The sequence below is a fragment of the Larus michahellis genome, chromosome 4 (genome assembly GCF_964199755.1).
Source record: "Larus michahellis chromosome 4, bLarMic1.1, whole genome shotgun sequence".
In the NCBI taxonomy this organism is placed as follows: domain Eukaryota; kingdom Metazoa; phylum Chordata; class Aves; order Charadriiformes; family Laridae; genus Larus; species Larus michahellis.
In genome coordinates this window covers 91,561,125-91,586,317 of record NC_133899.1, presented here as the reverse complement: position 1 = coordinate 91,586,317, position 25,193 = coordinate 91,561,125, and the positions used below count along the sequence as shown (strand labels likewise).

Below are 25,193 nucleotides of genomic sequence, written 5' to 3'. Positions count from 1 at the left end.
GAAGGGAAAAGAGTTAAATGTTCAGCTATGGCTGAAGTGAAGTTCTGTGTTCCCAGTTCCTCACTGCAAAATTTTCTAAGTGAATTAACCATAGACTGGTTTGGGTTGGAAAGACCTTAAAGCCCACCCAGTGCCACCCCCTGCCCTGGGCAGGGACACCTCCCACCAGCCCAGGTTGCTCCAAGCCCCGTCCAACCTGGCCTTGAACCCCTCCAGGGATGGGGCAGCCACAGCTTCTCTGGGCAACCTGGGCCAGGGGCTCACCACCCTCACAGCCAAGAATTTCTTCCCCAGATCTCATCCAAATCTCCCCTCTTTCAGTTTAAAACTATTCCTCCTTGTCCCATGGCTCCCCTCCCTGATCCAGAGTCCCTCCCCATCTCTCCTGCAGGTCCCCTTTGTTGTCCCAAATCTGGGTTCCTCACCCGCTGTGCAAAGAGCCGATCCACACACGGCGCCGAGATGTTTATTTCATGGGCGCGAGGTGGGAGCCCCACAAAGCTAGCACACCGCGGCTTGTACATTGTAACCTTTTATATTTTACAAAAATTGATTAATTGGCATACTGTAATTATCATTGGTGGCTCATGATTTCACAATAACGGCTACTAGTAGCCTTGCTTTGAACTAAAGGTATAATATGTTCCTAAGTTACTGCGCTTGCTCAGTGAGTAGGGGTCTCATCTAGGAGGCCTCAAGCTCAGATTTGGAGGTGTGGTTTCCACGTTACAATGAGCTACCTTCACCTAAAGGACACGTACTTTTTATTTTCAACGCTTTGTAACAACCAGCAACCTTGCGGTTTTAACGGAATGCCCCAGTATTCCCAAGCGGGGCTTCCTTGTGTCTTTTTGCTATCTACAGGCTGATACCACGCGTTTGTTTTCTTTGATTGCTCAAGGTCTTTCCTTCCTTGGCAACACCTTATCTGCTTTGCCTTCATCGCCGTTAGGGGCTGGAAGGTCTCCCCGGAGCCTTCTCTTCTCCAGGCTGAACCCCCCCAGCTCTCTCAGCCCGTCCTCCCAGCAGAGGGGCTCCAGCCCTCCCAGCATCTCCGGGGCCTCCTCTGGCCCCGCTCCAGCAGCTCCGTGTCGCTCCTGCGCTGGGGACTCCAGAGCTGGATGCCGTTCTCCAGCTGGGGCCTGGACCTCTTCCTTCCATCCGTCGCGCCCCGTGAAAAACCAGTAGAGCGTTAAAAGTTTCGGCCGCCCGTTCGAGCGGGGAACGATCGCTCCCCCCTCCCCGCACCACCGCTCCCCCGGCTCCTCGGGGCGGGGCGGGGGCGGCTCCTCGATCCCCCCTCCCGGGGCCGGGCCGAAGCCGCCGCTCCGCCCCGGGGAACGGGGGGACGATACAGCCCGTCGAGGCAACGCCGCCTCCGCAGCCCATCACCGCCAGCAGCACCAACCCCCCCCCCCCCCCGCAACGGACGGTGCGGGGCCGGTCGGCAGCGGGTGCTCGGGGGGAGGCAGGTAAGGGGCGAACGGGTCGCTTCAACGCTGCCGCCGGGCCCCCGGGGGTGGAGGTGGGGATGGGGAGGAAGGCCGGTGTCCCCCGCTTCTCCGGGACCCGGGTTTTTGGGGTTTTTTTGTTGTTTTTTTTTTTTGGGGGGGGGGCAGCCCCTCGTCTCACCTCGTCTTACCGGGACTGGAGAAGGGCAGGTCCTCGTTGCGGCTGTGGGGGTGCGTGTGAGGGTTTTTCCTAGGAATTTTGAGGGGGGGGGGGGGGGAGATGTTTTGGGTGGCAATGTGTATGAATAGCGTTTTAGCGGAGGGGGGGGTTTGGGCAAGTTGGCGGGTTGAGCCCCCCCCCCCCCCCCCCCCCCCCCGGGTCTGAGTCATGCCGGCACCGCACTGCGCTAAGCGGGGCGGGCTGCGGAGCCCCCGCGGAGGAAGGGGGGGGTCCGGCCGACCCCCCCCCCCCCGCAGGGACGCGGGGAGCCGGGGCCCCGGCTCCCCGCGTCCCTGCGGGGGGGGGGGGTCGGCCGGACCCCCGCCTCCCCGGGGGCTCCGCCGCATCCCGGCGACCAAACGCTTAAAAATAGATGGGAGGGAGCCAGGTGGTCGCTGGCAAACTTGGGGGGGGGGGGGGAGGGATGTGCAAGCATGAGGGGCTGCTGAAATGTCCTGGTCCCGTCTCCCTTTCCCCCCCCCCCCGCCTCCCCCAGCCAAGGAATGGGGCTCCCGGTCCGAATTCCACCTTTTCTTGCCTCTTCCCGCTCCGTGGTTGTGTTGGGGGGCAGCAGCCCCGGCTCCTTCCCTGTGCTCTCTCCCAGCTGGGACTGCGGAGAAATTCTCCTGTTTCACAACCAAGGCAATTAAAAAAAAAAAAAAAAAAAAAAAAAAAAGCCTCTCTCGCTGTTTCCAAGTGCTGTTTTTTCGTGACGGAGATCGGTCGGATGCTTCGCTTAAAACAGCAGTTTAGCAAATTCAGTTTGGGAAGTGTTTTCTGCTTCGTTTCTTCCAAGCCCTGTTGTGAATTGCTGTCTGTAACTTTTTTTTTTTTTTTTTTTAAAAAAAGCTAAAATTTTCCTCTTTTCTCACCCCTTCGTCATTCAGGAGTACAGAAAAAAATAAAAAAATTACTCATTTTCACCAAAATAGATTTGTTGAATGACTACTGTCAAAGCTAGGATGACTTGGATGGGCTGGGAGTTGGACTAGATGATCTCTAGAGGTCCCTTCCAACTCTGAAGATTCTGTGATTCTGTGACTTTTATTAAGCTGCCTTATATTTATTCTGGTCATGACTTGGCTTTGCTAAAAGGCAAAACTGTTTTGCTCTGCTGCCACCCTTGTGCGAGCGAGGGCTCCTGGAAGATGGAGAGGTTCCCAGGGAGGTTCTTGTTGCCATCCAGAATGGCTCTCGCTTTAACCACCAGACTAACAGCGCTCCCGCGGCTTCACGCCACTGTGGGATGAGCCTCTGGTCTTGAAAGGCTTCTCACAAACTTGTTTACCTCATAAAATCATCTCGTCCTGCCCGTTATGAGTTTGTTTTTCTAGTTTTCCTGCTCAACAGTAGCTCATACAGTCAGGAAAAAAAACAGTGGATTTTTTGTTGAGCTTCTTTAGTGGTTTTTTTTCAGTAGAAAAATTAACTAGACTGAAGGTTGAGAAGGATTTCATTATTGGTTTACTATGAAACTGTCTTTTCAAGTCCACAATCAGTCTTCTGGGAGGGAAAAAAACCCAAACCCATCCCAACGCAATTATGGTCTGCCACGCTAGACCCTTAGCTGCGTATAGAAATGGCTTCCAACACTATTAACAGGGTCAAGAGCGGCGATGTGAATGCTTCACGGCAGCGTTATGCTAAGTGAAACTTGTTATCTGAATGCCTTGGATTCTTTGGGCCTTCCAGTCCCACTTGGGCTTTGAAGACAAACATGAAATCGTGCCCTCCTAGCGCAAATACGGGCCCTGTCTCCCTCTCCCCCTGTATCTGCACAATACCTTGTCTGAATAGCCCGCTCTCTGCAATAGCAGAGATTTTTTTAGCAGTAGATACCATTATTTATAGTTCAGACTCTTGTGTGCAGAAGTCTATTTAACAACAACTGCTTTGGAGCTGCCTACATTAAAAAAATCCTGACTTTCCTAATTCACTGCTACCTGTGGGTTGCAGGAATTGCGGAGGATTCGAGCCATCACTGCAGTTGCTTGGAGGGGGGGGGAGTGTTATTGTATGTGTCAGTCCCTCGGTGAGAGGGAGAAATTTGGGTAGAAAAGAGGCAAAAGCCCCCTTAGTGCAGCCAAATCTCTTGCAAGCCCATGAGAGAGAAGAAGAAAGGAGCACGGTCTGGCTCCAGGGTTATCAGCGAGCTGCTATAAAAGAAAAAGCATCCCAGACCTAAATGGCTTCTCTTTTTTGTTAGGTGCATTTGTAGCTGTGGGAAATAGAGAGACCTGTTGAATGGTGTAATCAGAGGGGAGAAAGGAGACCCATCCACGGCCCGTCGGGGCTCAAATCTCAGTTCTGAGAATAAAGCCCCTGTTCTCAGAATAAAAATCCTCTCTCACAAAGTGCTAAGTTACTTTTCTCTCTTCCCTCTCACTGTTTTTCCTGGCCAATGCCTTCAGTTCCGTACTGAGGCAAGGCTTGAAGCCTTGATTCCTTGCGGGAGGTTTTGCCAGTTCCATGTAGCTTTTAAATAAAATAGATGTGTAACATCTGTTTGTGCCTTCAAATTAGGGAAGAAGCATGATCAAGATGAACTGCATCCTGTTAACCGCCTGCCTTGTTCTGGTTGCTTTTTGTAGTTCTGGTGAGTATAAAAGAGATACTTTCCTCGTGGCATGTTATGACAGGGGCTGAGGAAACCACGGAAAAAAATTGTCGGAGAGGGGAAAAAAAATAACAAAGGCCTGGATTATTTAAGACCACTTTGGGGAACGACAGTAACCGGCGAAGTAGGGCTTGGTTTGTGGTGGCCGTCTCTGGGCAGAGGAGAGAATCGGGTGCGGAATAGGGTGCTGGTGAATATGGCACCCCGCTGTTCTGGTTTGCTGCTGGGAGATCGGATTCCTGTTGTGTCAATCGGAAGCCAGGTTGTATAGCACGAGAGAGAAATGCGATGAAATAAAAAACGGATAGAATAGAATTCTGCTGAAAGCGTCTCTCGTTGTCCATCCTTTTGGAAGAGGCAGTCTTTAAGACGAAAGCAGCAAACGTTTAATGCAGGGACGTAAAGGGAAGCGTTTTTAAAAAGGACAGAAGTACGTGCTTCAAGATCTTCCTTTCAAAATTGCCAGTTTCCATTTGTACACCAACAAAAGCTTGGAAATTTTAGCTTGAGTCTAACAACCAGGCGTGTGTTTTGTGACAGGGAGGCGCAGAGAGCGAGTCGTCGTTTTCCCCTTTTCAGTGCTGCTACAGATTCAGCCCTGTGTTATTCCGTAAGGATAAACCCCTCTCTTCTTAGGTTATGCCCTGAGGTGTTACCACTGCGACAACAGCCCTTCCTTGTGCAAGACCAATAGTACGTGCCTAGCGACCGAAGATACTTGCTTGCAGATGAAATTTGGTACGTATGCTGTCCTGCAGACCTAAAATAAACACGGTTACATCAGTTTTCGTTGCCCGTACGCTTCCAATCTGGCCTCAGCATGCATTTCTTAGCCTCGCTCAAAAGAAGGTTGCGGACACTTTTGAAGGTCACGCTTGGAGTAAACTGATGTATTTTGACTTCCAAGCAGCTGATAAGGATGATTTAGATAGCTGATTTACACTTGTACCAGCATATACACAGATATTTGTGTATCCAGACTTAAAAAAAAAAAACAAACCCACAAACCAACACCCCCGACCTAAGGGAGCTGGAAACCAATAGGAGACAGCAATGACTTTAAAATACAAAACCTTTGCCCTGAGCTTGTTAGAATTTTAATGAGATAAAGCGGGTGCAACACACAAAATAAACCTGCAGATGAAGACTCAGTAGTTTATGAATTGACACTATTAAAATAAACTTTTCCTGAGGGTGAAGCCACCTGCGTCCCAGGAATATGGTCAAGGATGTTCAGGGCACAGGGTTACTGTTCGAGTTGTTCACTAACATTTATGTAACCCTTCTACTAAGAGTGAAAGGAGTTTCATTTCTGTTTTTATTCTGGAAAAACAGAAATACTGAGACAACTGGAATAATGTCCTGCTCTCCCAGCTGGTTCCTTCAGCCTTAGAAAGACCCTTGGGCTGGCTTTGGACAGCGGGAACCAGGATGGGACGGGGCTGCTCTGTTCCCCGAGATGGTGCCTGCTAAAGCTCATGAATTTTGTGGGGAGGAAGGAGAGCTTCTAACGCTGATGGAGCAGGATGCTGCTTGCATCCTAAGGGATTTTCCCTTTTGCTGTTTCCCTTGAGCCTAAACCTTCATGAGCACAAACTGTAGTGTGCAGCCTACGGCGGTGGTCCATTGTCAGAGTCAGGAGTTGAGTTCTTGAGGTGTCAAGCTTGGGAAGATGGAAGACAAGGTGTTTGATATCTGGTGTCCAGGGGAACGAGTGAGAAAAAGGGAGGACTGTTCTTCTCTTTGAGCTCTGTCTTCTGCATGTTGTTTCTGGAAATGACGCCGGTCAGGTCTGACGGGACTTGTCTTCAGCACAAAAACTAGCTTGAGTTACTGGACTTGCTCTGAGCTTTGTGCAAGGAGGACGGCCGTGCTGTAGGACAATGCAAGAGCAGTGCAACTTGAGCTAGGTGGTGGCACATTGTCCTTCTGTGTCGGGAGCCCCAGAGCAGGTATCACTCAATCTTCACCCTGTATCTCCCAGGGGGTCTTTTGGACTGAATTGGAAGCACTGGTTAGCTTGAGCTAGAAATCTTAACCTACGCTAAGAAGTACAAGAGAGTCTTGTGGAGGCAGGACCATGGCTTGCTATCGCCATTCACACTTTTAAATTCCTAGGGAAGGCAAATTTAGAAACTTCTAAACGCTTGAAAATAAGCTAAAAAAGCAAGTACGCGGCAGCCTAGGCAGTGATTCTCGCTCCGTACCGAAAATGGTATTACTTTCAATAGTCTCTTAATCTGTTTAATTTTATTTGTTTTGTAGGTAAATTGAGAACTTCCTCCTGCTGGAAGGCATCCCAGTGCAGCATGAATGATATTGCCGAATTCTTCCAGTTGGATAATTTTGAATTCTTTTGCTGCCAACACGACTTGTGCAACGAGAGCGCAACTACTGGGGTTAACAAAGCAGCCTTCAGTATTGCCTCCGTAATGACCATGTTATGGATGCTTCTGTAATAATCCCGATTTGTATGCCGTACTATCAAGCTGAGATTATACAAAATCATTAACTCTCTTCTGAATCGTTACTTCTCGCATTTTCAGTTCCTAACTGTGGGCTGAAACATTACCTTTTAATGTTAAATTCTGTTTCCTGAGGTTCCATCTGTTAAATCACCATCTCCAGCCATGGGAAGGAGACGTATATTGTTACCCGTTATAGGGAGTTCAGGTATTTTGGTGTACCGTATTCATGGGGAAAATAACTTGTTAAGAAGTGGTGTTATCTTGTGGAGAACCTCGGCAAACTTCCGTGGGTGATGTGAAAGGGAAGGAATACTGTAGGTTTTTATGCTGGAAAACTATAATTTCTTACCATCCCATAAATTGTGATTGGTTTTGGTTGGGATTTCTGTGGGGTTTTTTGGTGAGTTTGGAAATATTGTTTTGATGAGTATGGAAATACTTAGTTTCAAGTGATGTAGACTCTTTGTTCCCATCACTGTAATTATATTTTTTTTTCTTTCTACAAGCCAGTGATATAACCTTGTAAGTACTGTTATTTTGGGAGAAAACATCTACATTTCTTAAACCAAAACCAAAATAATGCCTCTTTTTATATTTCTGTGAGCATGCAGACAACACATGCTAGCTTCTTTTGCAAGCTTCCCCCCCTCCTTTATCCACGTCTAGGATTTTAACTAAGCATGTGCTTTGCACTGAGTATTTATTGGAATACTGAAAATAGTTTATAAAATGCTAAGGAATTGAAATGGCACATCTAGTTTATTTTCCCACACAGTAAGCGTTTGGGTTTTGTTGGGAAACAGTGTCATGTAAACTTAACCCTTCAAGCTTCCACCTAAGAGTATTAAACAAAACCTTGCAGAACTTTATATTTTCACTTTTACGCAACTCTATAAATGCCAATACGAAATATACGTGTATTATATAGCATGAATAAAAACCGCTTGGTTTGTATGTGTAAGAGGTCTGGAGCAGAAGTGGTGTGGACGTTGCTCTGCCTCAGTGGTGGAGAAAGACCTTTGGCATTTCTCCGGGACTTGGGGACCCTCTCGGTCAGGTACAATGTCAAATTCTCCTTTTTCTCTTCTGGAGCACTTGGCACATCCCTGCAAGAGTCGTGGTCCATTGCCAATGACATATTCCCTTCCTGAGGATCCCCGCTTGTGCTACGCAGGGTGCCAGTGACACCAGTTCACCCAGTCATAACGAGGGTGTTACGCCAATCCATGATTTATTCTGCAATGTATCTTTTGGTTAAGCTTATCTTAGCTGTGAAAGCGTCTCCTGGGATCTCTCTGATCACTCAAAATATGGAAGTCATGCTGTCTTTGATTAATAAAAATGTCAGAAAAGAAAACGTGGCGAGTGCTGTTATTTATCGGTGTACTGTTTACAGCTGGGTATAGCTCCTCGTTTCCGGGGGAGATGCATCCGCGCTTCCCATCCAGAGACTCTCGACAAGTTCAAGGAGACTTCTCTCACTTCGTCACTGGAGATGGGTGCCGGGTGTAGTCGGTGAGTTTTGGCAGAGTGGTGATTTGCTGTAGGGGGCTGTTTGACAGGACAAGGGGTGATTGTTTTAAACTAAAAGAGAGTAGATTCAGACTAAAGAAATTTTTTTACACTGAGGGCGATGAAACACTGGCCCAGGTTGCCCAGAGAGGTGGTAGATGCCCCATCCCTGGAAACATCCAAGGTGAGGTTGGACGGGGCTCTGAACAACCTGATCTAGTTGAAGATGTCCCTGCTCATCGTAGGGGCGTTGGACTGGATGCCCTTTAAAGGGCCCTTCCAACCCAAACCATTCTGTGCTCGGAAATTAGGAGAGTTAGTGATCTTTCCCTAGGTGAACTGACAACTATGCGTCCCTGGGTGGAAGTAGTAAAATAAGGGGTCCCTCAGTCTCTTCTACTTGAGAATTGTCTCATTGGAGATATGAATATGCCATGATTTGGGGAAAAAAAAGAGTTGTCCCTGTGTGACTGCTTCAACGGCTGAAGCACAGCATGGAACGTGCTCGCTGTGATGGCGCTCGGGGCATTCCTGTGCAGTTTTCCACTATGACATGTTTTTATTCTCCTATGTACTGATTTGATTTCTTTGTGGAAGTGTTGGTTGTTTCTTCTCTTCTCATCCCCCCTCAGTCCTTAGCTTTAGCTAACTTCTAATACCTGTCTCGGGAGGGAAAACAGTTATATGTGATACTCCTCAGGTTGTGAATGATCTTACTAGAAAGAGTTTGCTTGAAGTGTATGGCCAAGTTGAATAGAAAGCAGTTTAGTTGTATTTGTGAAGTCAGACAACTGGAAAACAATTTTTTTTTTCCCTCTCTAGTTATACTTTTGGCTCTAGCCAAAACTCTAGCTAGTTATACTTTTGGCCTTGTGATGTCCATTCTCGATCTAACAGGTACTAGAAATGGTGATTTGATGTTGCGCTAGAAAGAAGAAAACAGTCCTTGAGTTCCCGCTTTCTTGACCTTCCATCTTTATATTTCCCGTCTGATTAACAAAAGCAGACACTTAAAAGACAGTAATTTCTGCACAGTGACTTTTTCCACTGCTGCACCACCATTTGTGAAGCTCTTGCTCCTTTTAGAGGAAAAAGTGGTCTTAAAGCGCTGACTTAATATACACTTGGGGGAAGGTTTGTAGCTGAGAAGGTATTTTGTGTTAGACAAGCTGATAGTTACCTTATGTTTAAACCATCTTGGTTGCAGCGGTTTTGTTCTGCTATTTGTCAGTGTCTCTCTTTTGACGGCTGACACTTCTAAACCCGTTTGATGGCCGTATGGTCTGCATATGTAAAATAGTCTTTTGTTGTCGTTGTTTTAATAAGCACAAAAAGAAGCTCTGTATTTTGTCTGTCTGAAAATAGTTCGAACAATAATTTTTAATATTTGTTTTTTGATAGCCTTGAACACTTTCTTGTCTAATCTATCATATTTCTCCTTCCCTTGTCTTCTAGAAGCAGCTTGAGCAACAAGTCCTTGTGTTTTGCACTCTAGAAGGCCACTTCTTTTGTAAAGATCAACAGGAACATTAATTCTTGGGGTGAGAATGCATGTACCAAAGTAAGAGTATTTGCAAAGGCAACTGCTATGATAGCAAACAACTTTTAAAAAAACTTACTAGATTTCAAGTGGAAAGCATCGCTTTTGTCCCTCTCCTGGGTAAGGTAGATTAGTTACGTGGGCTGATTCACATCTCGTGCCATTTACAAGCTAAATGGTGATGCAAGGTTTCATGTTTTGAGATATATTTGCGTCTTTAAGCCTGTGTGGTCCGACTGGTGAGCTCTCTCCTGCGTAAAAGCGTTGTTGAACACCGACTGCTGCTGTATGATGTCCAGATTTGATGGTGAGCCCTCAAAGGTGGGTAACCAGAGCCATCACGCCTTGTATCAAATACAATCCCATTTAGTGGCGGTAAGAGAAGCTAGTACAGGGTGCCAGGGATCAGTTCTGCATACGGGCATCACATCAGTGTGAATAGTTGGTTTAGCGTTAGGTTTGCATGTGCTTTAAAGACAGCTCTGTCTTTGCTCTGAGTTACGGAGGAAACAACCCTCATTAGGTCGTTACAAGGCTTTCTGTAGAGGTGATTGGTCATTTCTGTGTATGGCCTTGATACGGTCTTGTGACTGTTCACTTCTACGTATGTCCCAATTCTTAAGACAATGATTTTTCACTCTATGTAACAGTGGGCTTAATGACTATGATAATTTATTGACTCTTACTTATATCTTATTATGGCACTGTTATTGGATGGACTGGAGTTTGCCAGTGGTAACAGCTCGTTACAAGGAACTGAAGGGCTGGTGGGAAGTCATAGAATCACAGAGTGGCTGGGGCTGGAAGGGACCTCTGGAAGTATCTGGTCCAACTCTCTGCTCAAGCAGGGCCACCTACAGCCAGTTGCCCAGAACCATGTCCAGACAGCTTTTGAATACCTCCAAGGATGGAGACTCCACCTCCTCTTTGGGCAACCTGTGCTAGTGCTCAGTCACCCTCACAGTGAAAAAAGGTTTCCTGACGTTCAGAGGGAATCTCCTGTGTTTGCGTTGTTGCCCTTTGCCTCTGGTCCTGCCACTGGGCACCACTGAAATGAGACTGTCTCCATCCTCTTTGCACCCTCCCTTCAGGTATTTATATACATTCATAAAGTCCTCCCTGAACCTTCTCTAGGATGAGCAGTTCTCTCAGCCTTTCCTCATAGGAGAGATGCTCCAGTCCCTTCATCTTCTTGGTAGCCCTTTGCAGGACTCTCTCCAGTATGTCCATGCCTGTCTTGCATTGGGGACCCCAGAACTGGACACAGTACTCCAGGTGTGGCCTCACCAGTGCAGAGCTGATGGGAAGGATCACCTCCCTTGACCCTGCTGGCAACACTTTGCCTAATGCAGCCCAGGATACCATTGCCACCTTTGCAGCAAGGGCACATCGCTGGCTCATGTTCAACTTGGTGTCCACCAAGACCCTCAAGTTCTCTTCTGCAAAGCTGTTTTCCAACTGGCCAGACCCCAGCATGTACTAGTGTCTGGGGTTATTCCTGGTCTTTGGGGTGGATGTCACAAAACTGGGCTTGAACCCCAGGGACTCCTAAGTTTAGGCCATCTTCCCGGGGAAGTGCAGGTACCAGGTATTTTGTGTGGTTTAGCTGTGTCCTGTAAGATACAGGATAGTGAAAAATATATTCAGGGTGAACGGCGGTATTGCTGTGCAAACGCGCCTGTTGCTGTCTGCAGTGAGTGCTGGGTAACTTGCCACTATTGTCCGGGTTTCGTTTGGTTTGGCTTTGTAATTACCTAAATGGTTTGCTCTGTTCTGAATTAGTGGCATGACTAAAACCTCATCCTTACTGTTTACCGTTCAGCGTGCTTTTTTTGCCAATACATATAGTTTATATACTAGTGGCCATCTAATTATCAGAGAGTATTCCTCCCTGCATCTCATTCTCAATATTTGTTGCTCTCGTAACCATTACTCCCTTTTTTGGTGGGGGAACAAGTTCACAAAGGAGTTATTTTTCCCTACAGGAACAAGAAGGACGAGCTAGCAAATGGAAGCTGCAGTAGCAGCAAGCAGCATGTGCAGAAATTCGTTCTTGTTATCTATCTTTGCCATGAAATCCTCCTTCAAGCCCTCATCCTGCTTTCTGCCTTCTGTGTGGTGGTGACTACCTGTCCTTTGACTTGAACTTGGCCATGGAGAGCTTGGAAGCCCGATGGTACTGGTGGGAAGGTGGGGCTGATGTACCTGGTTAGTATGGATTTTATTTTATCCTTCTCAAGTTTTACCGCCACTCATCAAGGACAAGGTGGGATGTCTCCCTGCTATTTCAGGATGCAGGAAACTGTGAAACGAAGCAGATGCCTGGGAAAAAACCAGATAGGCAGAGCAAGTAATTTCCTCCCACTGCTTGGTGGAGTGAGAGGAATGAGGAGGCTGACCACTGACAAGCTTTTATTTTGTAAAAAGGAGGAGGAATTGCTAAGATGATAAACTAGTCCTAAGAGAGATCTCCACATTAAGTAACTGGGTATTGCGCTAACTGGGGCATCGGGATACTGCTGTTATATAAATGTTAAACACATTTAATAGGAGCGGTGTTCCTCCAGCTGGAAGAGAGTTTAATGTGCCTGAATCTCTGCGTGTTTCCAAGGGGCTTGCATCTCGCTGGTCAATACAGCCCGTCCTGGGGCTGGCATCGCAGCAGGGAAGTTAGGCTGCAAGATAAGCCCAAACATCCCAACCAGTGGTATCTGTAAGATACCCACGTGTGTTCGGGCAGAAACTAGTACACCGCGCTTTCTGTCTCCATAACACGCTGCTAATATTGCACTAACAGGACGGTGGTAACAGCATTCTGCATTTTAGAGAGGGAGAAAAAAGCAGCTAATTTGGCTGTGGGATCCCCAAAAGAAGTAGGTTGTCATTTCCACTCCCATCTTTCCAAGAATAATTTATACATTGGATAAAATAAAGACCTGCAGATGATATTATCTCTGCGGATTTATATGCTGCAGTGATTATTACAGTATGACAACTTACAGCATAGGAAAAACTGTGCTGGAGCCTGGAAAAGTGAAAGCTTAAAAATGCTTTTGGTTTCTTGTGCTTAAGTGGAATGAATAAAAACATGTTTGGAGCAAAGTTTCAGAAAAAAACCTTTTTCTGAAATGAGAAACTGATTCTGAAGAGTCAATTAAGATGACGATACAGGTGTAAATAGACAGGGTATATTTATATGATACAGGGACCTAAATACAGAGCGTTCCCCCAGGCAACACTGATATGCACATCCCCGTATACAAGAGCTGAAAATTCTGTAATTCTTGCTTCCTGAAGAGGCTACAGGGCCGGCTCTACTCACAGTCCAATCTTTCTTTACGTGTAAGCTGTCTATATTGACGTCTTTCTGCATACACCTTCTGCTGCTCTTGGTTTTACCTCCAAGCCCCAGGTGTTTATTTACCTATGGATGAGGACGGCCGTGCTCTAACAACGGCTGTTAGAATGTCACTATTGCAGATACAATGCAGAAAAATCTCTCCTCAGAAATGGAGGAGGAGGAAAAATGACCTGAATATATCTGGACTTAACGTTTTGGACTGTTGTATCTGAACCCACGCTCCTGCATGTAAAAATCTCTACGTATGATCCGATGTTGGTTCCGTTTAAGTGGTTATGAGTCTTGTATTGACTGAGATTCTCCCAGGATTCAGATCCCAGCACGGTTCTGAGTCCAGCTGAGTTATTCATGGCACGCTACTGCTGTTCAGGAATAATAACTACACCGTTCCTCACTGCACAGGGTTGGTTTGATGCTTGATACAATTTAAAACGCCCACTTAGAGCACTTTGGAGGCTAAGGATGAGCGCGGAGCGCATTCATTCCTCTCTTCTCCTTTCTGACAGCTCTTCAGAGATGCTACTTTGGGGCGGGTTTTGAGACAGACAAACAAGGCCGTGGAGATACTGCAGGATGGGGCTAAAATCATGAAGGCTACAGGTTGAGTAGAAGGAGGTTGTGGTCAGATGCACTGTGGTATTTGTTTTGGTGACTGCTGCAAACCCAAATTGACGGAAACAAGAAATAGCGCAAACGTGACTGTCTACCTTGTGCTCTGCTGGATGCATAAGGAGGACTAATTGGTGAGTGTAGTAATGAGAATCCTGGCTTAAAAGCTTCCCTTGCTTTTTAAGGATCCAAGTTTCCTTTGGGTTTCATTAAAATGCACAATATTTTTGAATCACAAGCTAGCCAAACAGTATCTTCAGGGTGCAATGCGGTGCTTTTTCCCCCCCGCATTTGTATGATTCCTAAAGAAGCCTTTATTCTCATGAGCGCTCCGCTGTAGTTCATTTCATGCTCGGGTTTGTATTTCCAGAGATGCTAATGTCTTCCAGAGAGCTTGAGGCACCCCTCATCGTCAGCTGCTGTATTACTAAATGTTCAAGGCGTGGATGAGAACATGCACAAGGCAGTATAATCGTTTCTTTCGCATTCAAAGCGAACAAAGGTAGAGTCTGCAGTGTTGCACCGGGAAAAAGTTAAAGTGATGAAAATGACAAGCACACCTTGAAATCTAATCACTGCTAAAGTCTGACGGCTTTCTTCCTTTGTCTTCCCAGTCATTTTAATGTTGTAGTCTCCTGTAAATGAAGGTTTATTCTCTGTTCTGGGTACTATATGATGAACCGATGCTTGTCTGGGAAATGCTGGGGCTGGGGCTGGGCCACACCAGAACGCAGAAGTGCCAGACACTGGTAGAGAGCTGCAGTTCGCACACAGGGAAAATGACTATCTGAATTACTACAGAAGGCAGAATACGAAAGCTGCTGCTGTCAGACACACAATGTACAGCTTGCTTTTGTACTTACGAGTATATTCTACCCCATAGAAAGCTGGAGGTGGTTTTCTTCTTTCTGCTTAGAAAAAGGACTTTCAACCCATTCCTCTCCTTGAAAGCAAGATCAATATAACTATTGTTATGAAAATTTCCTTCCCTAACTGTATAGCAACCAGTCTTTGTCGTATGAAAGTGTTTTAACTTTGTTGAGATATATATATATATATATATATGTTAGTTGACATGATGCACTGTAATGCAATGAGGTAGCGGAATTTTACTGGAGACTTTGGCAATGTTCATGCGTCAGCATAACAAACTAAAGGACTGCCTGGCTCTGGAAATAAAGACTTTGCTCCTTGGAAGCTTAGAGCTGTCCGTGAAGGATAAAGGATATCCCTGAACAACCAAGATAATACCAGCATTGGGTTGTACCTGAACATTTGAAGGGTGTAAGGATCCTGTGTAAAACCACATCTGGGGTGCCCCACTTTGGCTGGGACTGTTTCTCTTGGATTTCTCTGCACTGTGTCCAAGCCTCCCTTCTTGGTCGGCATGGGCCAGTTGCGAATTTTCATGATGCTGTGTGCACCTATACCCTCACTAACCTCTGCTGAATGAAATCCCTTCTCTCTACAAGAAGTTTATCACAGGGCTTCACTTTTTCCTAATCTTTAACTTCATCTTCCTTGCTGAAATTTAAGTCATAGAATCATAGAATGCGTTGGGTTGGAAGGGACCTTTAAAGGTCATCTAGTCCAACCCCCCCAAGTCCATTGCGATCACATCCCACACAGGCAGAAGACATTGTGGTCACCTTTCTGCCCCATACGAATTCTTCATCAGGTTGGGGAAGTACCACCAGCTCCTTCAACTCAATCTTTCTGTTCTCTTCTACTGAATAATTACCTTTCTCTCATTTTTTTTTTATTGTCTTGGGGGATCATTTTTTTTCCTTGGGTAACATTTTTTGCCCTGGTTTTATTTGCTTGCCAAGATGACCTTTTGAACAGTTGGCAGCCCGCTGTACTTTAAAGCATCTGTAGGCTTTTAGAATCGTAGAATCATAGAATTGTTAGGGTTGGAAGGGACCGTAAAGATCGTCCAGTTCCAACCCCCTGCCCTGGGCAGGGACACCTCCCGCTAGATCGGGTTGCTCAGAGCCCCGTGCAGCCTGGCCTTAAAAACTTGCAGGGATGGGGCTTCCACCACCTCTCTGGGCAACCCGTTCCAGTGTCTCACCACCCTCATGCAGGGAGGAGCACAGAGTCACAAAATCACGGAATTTTAGGGGTTGGAAGGGACTTCTGGGGGTCATCTAGTCCAACCCCCTGCCAAAGCAGGGTCGCCTAGAGCAGGTGAAATAGTCCAACAGGGTTATATCATACCATGAACGTGACATTCAATATAAATTAGAAAGTTTGCTGAGAATTTCTCCCTCTCCCCCTTGCTGGCTGCCGTCCTGAGCACTCCTCGCCCCGGTGCCGGAGCCCTGAGCCCTTCCCTTCCTCCCGCAGCCGCAGCGCTCGCAGGGGCCCACGTTTGCTGTCCCCTGTGGGGAGAGCACAGCTTCCTGCTGAGAGAATGGGCTGACTAGAATCAATATTGGTTCGTTAGTATTATTAATATTAAGTATCTAGTCTTATTCTATTGAATGTGTTGATATTTCAACCCTCCAGCTTCCTTGTTTTTTCCCGATTCCCCTTCCCGGGTGGGGAGGGGTCCTGGGGTGAGAGAATAATTGTTTTTGTGGGATCCTCAAGCCACTTTTTGGCCCCAGGGGCCCCTCGTACTCGGGCCCCAGGTACGACATCGCCTTCATCCCCTCCAGCACCTCCGAGGGGCGGAGGCCGGTACCTGCTGTGGGGACCGCGGTCCTCCGCCCCGCGAGGGGGCGCTGTCGCCGCCGCCGGGCGCCTCCCGCCGGGGCGTGGCGGATGCTGTGGGGGCCGCGCTGAGGAGGAGGAGGAGGAGGCGGCGGCGGTGACCGGTTGTGCAGGGCCCGGCCGGCCCACCGTCACCCCGCAGGTGAGAGGGGCTGCAGGGGTTCACCCCGCTGGGCTTTACCCCTTTCCCGCCGCCGGCAGGCCCTGCCGGGCCTCCCCGGGGGGACGGCCGGAGCCCCTTGGGCCGCTGGCGGAGCAGGCCGTGCCCAGGGAGGGGAGGGCCGGGCCAGCCGGGGTTCTGCCGGTGTGTGTGTGTGTGTGGGGGGGGGGTGGGTTCCCCTCCCTTGTGCCGGCCTCTGAACCGGGCTGAAAGGTGCTCCCCGCCGCGGGGCTTGCTGTGAAGGCCTTCAGTGAGGGGAGCCCCGCCGAAAACGGGGGGGAAGGCGGGGTGTCGTGTACCTCCAGTCGCAGGGTGCTGGTAGCACTGCACTGCAGGAGGAGCTGCAGCCCGCAGCTCTGGTGGAAACAGCTAATTCTCTGCACCGCACAGGCACCTGCGCTACCGTCCCCTGAAGCCCCTTCCAGTCCCTAAAAGGGCTTCAGGAAAGCTGGGGGGGGATTCTGGATCGGGGAGGGGAGCGATAGGACGAGGGGTAATGGTTTTAAACTGAAAGAGGGGAAATTTAGATGAGATATGAGGGAGAAATTGTTTGCTGTGAGGGTGGTGAGCCCCTGGCCCAGGTTGCCCAGAGAAGCTGTGGCTGCCCCATCCCTGGAGGGGTTCAAGGCCAGGTTGGACGGGGCTTGGAGCAACCTGGGCTGGTGGGAGGTGTCCCTGCCCAGGGCAGGGGGTGGCACTGGATGGTCTTTAAGGTCCCTTCCAACCCAAACCATTCTGTGATTCGGTGGGGGCTCTGCACTGATACTTTATTTCTCCAATGGTGCACTGTTACAAAATATTACTTCCCTTTTATATTATTTTTAAGACAAAAATGTAGTCAGTGTTATTAAGAAATAGCGTTTAAAATAGACACAAGTAATAACTATATAAATGTACTGTTATATTAACTTTACAGAGCACTTGTGGTTTCTTTAACGCAGCTTCTGTGTTTGTCCTTCTTTGCTGTATGTCATATCTTTGTGCAGTTTTTATCCAAGAGCTTTTAAGTCGTAGATGGCACAGGCCATTTAAAAACAAGTTTAACTTATTCAGCAGAAGAAGCAACATCTTGGCAAGGCATCAAACAAGGATGCAAACAAAAATGTGCAGATAGGAAACATCTTGTATTTCTTAAATACATGTATTCTTAAATACAATAAGAAAATAATTGTATTCAAATGCTTTTCTTCCAGTGTGCATCTTTAAAGCACAAAATTGTTCTAGGAAATGGATTTTAAATAATAAACCACCTGATTTTTTACACACTTTTGCTATTGTCTGTTTTTCTGCTGTAGTCTTGTGGAACAGAGAAGAAAGGGGACTAGCCTTGCCTGCCTTGGTAGTAAGAGGAGCGGTAAGAGCAAGAGAAGGGTAAAGATCCTTCCTTAATAGCTTCACAGTGAGAACTCAAATGAGTGCTCTTTGAAGCCATTTTTTATATCAGAATGATTTTGGAATAGATGTGGGGAAAGTTAGACAGACAAGAGGAGTTCTATGGGAGTCAGTGGGCTGTTGCTCTGCCTGGGTAGTCATCCAAATAGGTGTTTGTGACAATGCAGTTCAATATTTCACCATGTACATTGGTCGTCTTCAAGCTGTGGGACTTCTGTGACCACTTCAGCTGCTGAAATCTGTCCTGTCTGCTGTTGTGTGCTCCTGAGTGCCCCTTGTGCAGGGCCTTGTGATATCTGACTCAGGGGAGTTGAGTAGGCTGGAAACTACTGAGATGAATAATACATGGTTAGTTTTCTTTTAGCTGGATTTGGCTGCAGCTCGTGCTGGGACAACAGAACGGGCGAGTACGAAGGCAAAACTGCCAATGGCACTTTTCTTTTTGGCAGCATCCCGTTACGATAAGAGCTGAAACCTCGGTTGTACTTTGAGGGTCAGAAGAAACTTGTTTCATAAAATTAAGTAGGCCTCTGTTGTATCTTGTGGAATTTGTGAAAGGTGTGACTGCTGCCCGTGGTTCTTCAGTGAAGAAGAGATTAGCAGAAATGAGTGCATAGTGCATGGCAAAGAATGGTTGTCAACACCATAGACTGGAACAGAGTATAATTGTAGAATAGAATTATTTAGGTTGGAAAAGACCTTTAAATCGTCGAGTCCCACTGAATATGCAAGATGAAGAGCAGATGAGGTGCTGGCAGTCATGAAGCAATGTGAAACCTTGAAAGTGAGGGTGAGCGGCTTGAATTTACAGGGGAAAGAGAAATTATCTGTCACTGCGAAAACTTCAGAGAGGGTAGCCACAGATAATTTGAATTCACCGCTTCTCTTATGCTTGATAGTGCTGTGTCCAGGCTGCCAAAGGAAGGAAAATGGTGATAGAAAACTTAATTGAATTGTGTTTAGCTGTACTGCGAGGAGAAGGGATTGGGTTGAACCGTCCGGCATTCAGATTGCAGCTTCACCAGCTTCAGGGCTTTAACTTGCTGTCTGTACCCCAGAAGAAAAGCAAAAAGACGTTATTGGTTGACTTCGTGCTGGGTAAGGAAAATCTGTTCAGTTTTGTTTCCCAGCTTGATTTGGAAAACCCGTCAATATTTAATGTCTCTGATGTAAATAAAAATACATCAGAAAGTGGCAGTTAAGGTATTCAGGTAGGAATGCCATCACATGAAGTGAGCAAAAGTGATTGCATCAGTCAGAGCTAGAAATGAGCTAAAATATTTATAAATTAAATACAAATGCACCGCCACATTACATCTAGTGAGTCATTTTGTCCTCTTTGTACCTGAGTAACCCTTTTATGTGTCTGCAAATGAGCTTTTCATTGAGAACAGATTTGGTGGTACAGCTCTGGAGAAGTTATGAGAGGAGGTTTTTACTTACGAGTTGTGTAATTCTGATCCCCAGGCTCCCGGCTCGTTTGTTGATTTCAATGTTAGAAAGGGTCCTTAGCAGAATCCAGTTTGGCCCTGTAGGTAATGTAGGCCACAGATTGCAGCCTGTGATTCCTGGTTTTAGCTTTGAAATGATAAACGGCTTTAAGAGCAGCGTCTGCTATCATCCTGCATACTTTTTAAGATAAGCTATATGCTAATGTTGATTATAAACTGTTTTCCAAATTTGGTACTGTTCTCTGTATGGATATTTCAAAAGTCTGTAATAAACAAGAAAGGACACATTATTACTAGGTGAGAGTGAAAATTACTGAACAGGTACAGCCTCTCTTCTCACTTCATGCTGCTATTGGGAATATCGTCCAGAGGCCGAGCAAGATGTGGTAATCTGCTTTTAAGATTATATCTCCAAGACACAATTTGGAATTTACTGCATGGGCTATTTTATAGATTTTGCCCATTTTTTTTCTCAATCCAGTTTGTAACTATTATTCAGTAAAGGTCTTAAGCTTTGAGCTGCCTGGTGCCTACCTGATCTTTAGGATTTTGCTTTTTGAAACTTTGTTGTGGCCTATATTGTGTTTATTAGAAAGCTACAGCTTTCCATGATCAGAAACTGTGATTATGTATATGTCTGGCACTTTGGTGCCATTTTTTGTACCTGACTGGGACCAAAAGAAGCAAGGAACACTCGCTGTTCCTGGGATTTGAGATGTGGGTGTTTTATATGCTGACCAGTGACCTCAAGGGTTGCAACATTCATTTTTCAGATATGCAGCATTTGTGCAGCAATTAATGCAGTTTGGTGTTCTTTCATGTTTTTAGTCTTATTTATGGTTTTGTAGAAATACGCATTGATATAATCCCTGTCATATTGCCGTGGCAGGAAGTGTTTAAGGTCAGGTTAAATATTAGCAAACTATACATGGTTTGTATCTTCTATTTATATGTGGGACAAGCGACTACGCTGATTAATGCTTTATGGCATTTACTCTTTAAACACTTTTATGATTATTTTTGGTAGTGTTGACCTTTTACTGACTAACACTTTTTAGAAAAGGCATATTATGCATATTTTATACATAATTTCATTATTTTCAACAACTAGTAATGTGGTAGAGATCAGAGGTGCTGTCAGAATTTAACAAACAAATTAGTTTCAAGCATTTTACAGTGGAATATGTAGTGAGAAGCACGATTTAATTACAGTTATCTGACAGTCACTGATACTTACTGCGGTGTTATTTCATTTATGTTTTTGTAGCCATCGTGAAACTATGTGGAAATGGGGTAGTGGAGATGATTCTCCTTCCAAAACAGTAAGTATTGAATTATTATTAAAATAATATTTTCTTAAGAATTTCTGATCTAGGGAGTCTTTAATTGATGACAGACAAATTGTACGTTTTTGCTCTTTTGTAAATAAGTTGCTTAACTAGTTTTACCGTGACTCAGTTTTAGGACCCTAAAAAGTCAGGTTGGATTCTTGCTTTTTGTCTGCTTGGTATTTAATCTCTTGTGCGTAACTCTGTTTCTCTTCACTAGGCTTATCTTGATTTAAGAAAACATCTGGAGGAATTACATAAGCTTTATCCCGAGTGTATTTTTTGTGTATAGTATGTTCTAGATCAATATTTTGTTGCCACTACTGTAACGCTACTACTGGTTGTTACAATGCAAATCCAGTAAATGAGGCAATTCAATTTTAGATTCCTAGAGGCTTTGATGGTTTTGCTGTATTTAAAACTATGAATCATAGAAACTGGTTTAGGAATATTAATTTCTTATGTCTATCAAACTTGCTAAAAACCATCTGGTATAGGTACATACAGTATATGGAAGTTTTAGTATTGCACTCTAATTAAAGATTTGCTGAATGCGTTTATAAATACCGAACCAAACACCAAGTGCAGGCTGTTCGGCAGAAGCAGTATTGTCTGCACCATTTTCTTTGTTCTAAGTATATTTAACGGCTGCAGGCCGCAGGCTCGCAAGATGCAAGAAGCATGTCGGTGACAGATTTGACTGAACAGCTGACAAGTACTGAACAGCTGGTAACACAGCTAAAGGAGCTTGTCAGAGAGAAGGATGCTGAGCTTCGGAATAAAGATCTTCAGTTAAAGGTACCGTGCGCGTATTCATGTCAAAAAGACTGCTTAAAAAGAACGCCTTCAGTCCTGTTTATCGTGAGCTGTTTTCATGGATACAGGCTTATATTCAGTTATAGCAGCTCCGGGAACACAAGAAGCATTGGTCACAATTAGCTGTTGCGGTTCCTGGACATTGCCGCTTTTTGCCATGGTGTCTTCTGTTCCAAAATTGTAACTGGGTTCGGGTATTAGACAGGCAGCGTGTGTTCCTGGCACAAGCAGATGCAAGGGAGAGACTGACTTCCCGAGATCTGCACGTGCATGGTCACGTTAGGCTAAATATAGGGAAAACCACCATCCAAATAATTGCTGGACATTTAGTGAGACGGCAGCTTACATCAGACTGAATTTCTGTAGATAATTTTTTATTTCTACTTCCACTATATATGTCTTTTTGTTGTATAATGATCTTCCTGTTAATGTTACTCTATATCATGCCTCTGCTTTTGACTGGCATTAGGAAGGATGGAACTAGAAAGAATTTATATCTAATATCCTGAAGACTTTTGAGGGTTTGTTTTTTTTACTCTGTTGTTTTTTAAACAGTGATAAGGTTGGTCTGTTCCTGCAAGAGACTTATTTTTACGCTTCTAAAAAAATGTCTTCTGTGGATGCAAACAGCCAAGTGTTAAAATACTGAATTTTCTAAAATTTTCTAAATTTTCTAAAATTCATTGTGAATTAAGTCATCTCTGTAAACAAAAAGAAACATGCTTTTGTAGTATTATGAAGGTGTCTGTCTTTTTGAACCCAAAAAAGTTTAAATGAATAACTCTTCTTGTTAAAAAATGAAGCCCTGAATCTGTATAGCTATCAAAAAATAGGAACGTTTCTAAAGTTTTAATGCCCTGTATTCTATGCAATAATAATAACCATATGCAGAAAGTTTAAATAATGAAAGGAAGGTTGTTTCATATATGCAGACCTGTTGCATGTGACATTATAATGTCTCTTCGGGGGAAAGATTTTTTTTTTTTTTTTTTTTTGGTAATCACTTTAGACTTTTCTTTCTCTCTTTTTTTTTTTTTTTTTAAATGGAAGAATCGAAGGATGCAGTTGTTCACGTAGCTAATTTAGTCCTTCATGACTTTGATGTTTTTAGGAGGAGAAGGAATCTGCTGATGCCAAACTTTCCAAGTTGAAGCTGCAAAACAAAGCCAAGGTTGCATCATTAACCTCACAGTTGGAAGAACTTAAGAAACAGTTATCAGAATCAGGAGGCTTGGAGGCAAAAGCAGAACAAAAAAGGGTAAGTGTCCTTACGTTTTAAAGCAGACATAATTTCTGTAAGGCTATAGACAGTTTTGTGTGCTGGACTCAACTGTGAAACTGAACTTCACATTTTGAGCTGTGTCAGATTAGGATCAGGGTAAACTCTATGGGTGCTGTCAGTCCATCTGTGTATTTTTATTTCATTCTTCTTTTATCTTTCTGTAGAAATTTACAAAATGGCACATTTCTTTCAAATCGTTTTAGTAAAAAAATCCTTTCTGATCTTCATCTTATTAGCAGCTCAAACTTTTAACACGTGTGAATCAGGAAGATAAATTATTTAGAAGAAATGAAAACAAAAACTAACTTGTTACTTTAATGTTGAAGATAAAAATGGAAATCTAAAAATGACCTTTGTGGCAAAATGTGAATTAAATATTGGAATGTTTCATTTAAGTGACCAGTGTTTTACCTTTAACAAAGATTCTCGGGTCTGTTCGTAGTAGCACAGTTGTGTGAGTAGGCTTGTACTTCTTTAAAATAGCATATTTTAACTTCATACAGCTACTAAGTGAGGCATTAGTGAGGCTTTAATATTTCCAGGGCTTTTGTTTTCTAAAACTATGCTGAAAGGGAACAGAAATAGATCAGTTTGTTGAAGTCCCTACGTGTCTGCAAAGACATGCAGTATTTATGTTTCTGATCCCTTTCGCTAATAAAACGTATACTTAGCAATTGCACTTGATTTCTTTTGTAACGACAAATAATTTCTATAATCCAGTAGTTATGCATACTGAAATTCAGATTGGAGACATTGTGCTTAAGAACAGTTTAGTTTACACTCTTCTCCCCCCGCCCCCCCGCAACCCCCCAATAGTCCATTTTCCCTCTGAGTTATATGGACTACGCTTGCCAGATTGTATGGGTTACAATTGCTAGAGGAAATCAATGCCCTTATTGCACGTTTCAGTCCACTTTGCAGCAATAATTATCATTCATAATTTAAATATAAAGATTTTTGCAAGCTTGATATGAATTCTGTGCCTGCTTTCTCTAGCTTCTACATGGAATATGTAATATATAAGAGAACTGAAACGCAAACTATGAGTAAAGTCCACTTTTTCTCACCAGTATTATCTGAATAGGTAGAGGTACAGAAGTCAGATGTTACCTAATTACGGAATGCAAAACTCCCTGTTTTTGCAGGCATCAAAAGATGGCGACCAGGAAAATGCTGCTGCGAATCGTGGGAAAATATTAGTACTGAGAAGGAGAATAGAAGAACTAGAATCCCAGATCACCCAAAAAAATGAAGAGTTACGCAAAAAGGTGATGTTTTATATGATGCTAAGTGTGTGGTTTTTCACATTTGTGGTGTAGGATTGCACTTAAATATATTTATTTAAATATCTTTAGTAATATAACATATAATTAAATATATAAATAGGTATTCTGAGAGATTTCTGTTGAGTAGACAAAGAAGTTTATGTGCTACAACCTGCATGAGCAAATGCAGTGAGAGTTTTGTCACTGTGTCTTCAGCGAGCAGTGATTCCTCAAGCGTGCTTTTGTAGTCGTTTGAAAATGAATGGAATAGGGTACACAAATACGAGTTTTGTGGATTCATGCTATATTTAAATCTTGTATTTTGAACAAAAATGCTGTTTTGCTTCCGTTTTTCTTATTATAAAAGTAAGTCATAACAGGAAGAAACGTAGGCATGTTTCGGTTTGTAGCTGTTCCATGCAGCGATGTGTTTTGTGTATGTGACTGTGGAAAGTGGCAGGAATGTGAGTGCTGCAGAATTTCAGAAAGAAAGGCTTAGTAATTACAGTTTACACTTCAAATTGAACCAGGTTATAAATTTGATTGTATTTTTTTCAGCACCCTAAAGCAGGCCAAAAGGAAATAATCCAAACCGTTCTTCCATGCTGTAGATGGCGGAAGTATAGATTACAAGCAATGCTGTCTTTTCATTTTCAGAGTGTTGAACTGGAGGCCCAGCGCTGTCGTGGGGCTGAAATGGATGCCATGCTGGCAGAGAAAGAAAAGAAGTTAGCTGAAAGAGATGCTTATATCATCGACTTACAGATAGCGTGTGGATCAAGTGGTGTTGCCAATGAAACACTCTTGCCCAATGAAGAATTGAAGGTATATTAGCAGCTCAAATGTAAAATCTTCATAGAGGTTTCAAGGAATCGGCTAATTCTGATGTGTTATATGGTGGATCCTTCTCTGAAGCACAAATCCTCTGCAGATATTCGTGTGAATAAAAGTTCTTTACTGATTATTTTTCATTTCTAGTAGGTCTATGTATAGGTCTATAGTA

At 44.6% G+C, this 25,193-nt stretch overlaps 2 protein-coding genes and 1 long non-coding RNA gene across 9 annotated transcripts in view; 2 read left to right on the top strand and 1 right to left on the bottom strand.

The window, feature by feature from the left end:
• Positions 1 to 522: 522 nt before the first annotated feature.
• LOC141742881 (uncharacterized) lies at positions 523 to 2,285 on the bottom strand. The gene is made up of 3 exons (XR_012586907.1): positions 2,200 to 2,285; positions 1,633 to 1,701; positions 523 to 1,154 (listed from the first exon to the last, which is right to left on the bottom strand). It is a non-coding gene; the product is annotated as an uncharacterized LOC141742881 (long non-coding RNA).
• On the top strand, positions 1,153 to 8,113 carry LOC141742880 (CD59 glycoprotein-like). Its single transcript, XM_074586377.1, has 4 exons — positions 1,153 to 1,472; positions 4,195 to 4,267; positions 4,925 to 5,026; positions 6,554 to 8,113. Exons 2-4 carry the CDS (start codon positions 4,204 to 4,206, stop codon positions 6,745 to 6,747), a joined length of 360 nt encoding a protein of 119 aa, XP_074442478.1. The 5' UTR covers positions 1,153 to 1,472; positions 4,195 to 4,203; the 3' UTR covers positions 6,748 to 8,113.
• An 8,412-nt stretch (positions 8,114 to 16,525) lies between these two features.
• LOC141742888 (uncharacterized) overlaps positions 16,526 to 25,193 on the top strand; it is a 46,254-nt gene continuing 37,586 nt past the window's right edge. For all 7 annotated transcript variants that reach the window (XM_074586396.1, XM_074586398.1, XM_074586397.1 and 4 more), the window contains exons 1-6: positions 16,526 to 16,638; positions 20,767 to 20,821; positions 21,482 to 21,625; positions 22,755 to 22,901; positions 24,071 to 24,193; positions 24,848 to 25,015. In XM_074586396.1, coding sequence (XP_074442497.1) covers positions 20,780 to 20,821; positions 21,482 to 21,625; positions 22,755 to 22,901; positions 24,071 to 24,193; positions 24,848 to 25,015 — 624 coding nt within the window. In that variant the 5' untranslated portion in view covers positions 16,526 to 16,638; positions 20,767 to 20,779. The remainder of the gene's footprint in view (positions 16,639 to 20,766; positions 20,822 to 21,481; positions 21,626 to 22,754; positions 22,902 to 24,070; positions 24,194 to 24,847; positions 25,016 to 25,193) is intronic.

What these genes read in the sequence shown, in the direction of transcription:
- LOC141742880 (XM_074586377.1), top strand. Translation starts at nt 4,204, where the DNA reads ATGATCAAGATGAACTGCATCCTGTTAACCGCCTGCCTTGTTCTGGTT. An exon ending in GGTTGCTTTTTGTAGTTCTG is followed by an intron (nt 4,268 to 4,924) that starts GTGAGTATAAAA and finishes CTCTCTTCTTAG; the next exon opens with GTTATGCCCTGAGGTGTTAC. An exon ending in TTGCTTGCAGATGAAATTTG is followed by an intron (nt 5,027 to 6,553) that starts GTACGTATGCTG and finishes TTTGTTTTGTAG; the next exon opens with GTAAATTGAGAACTTCCTCC.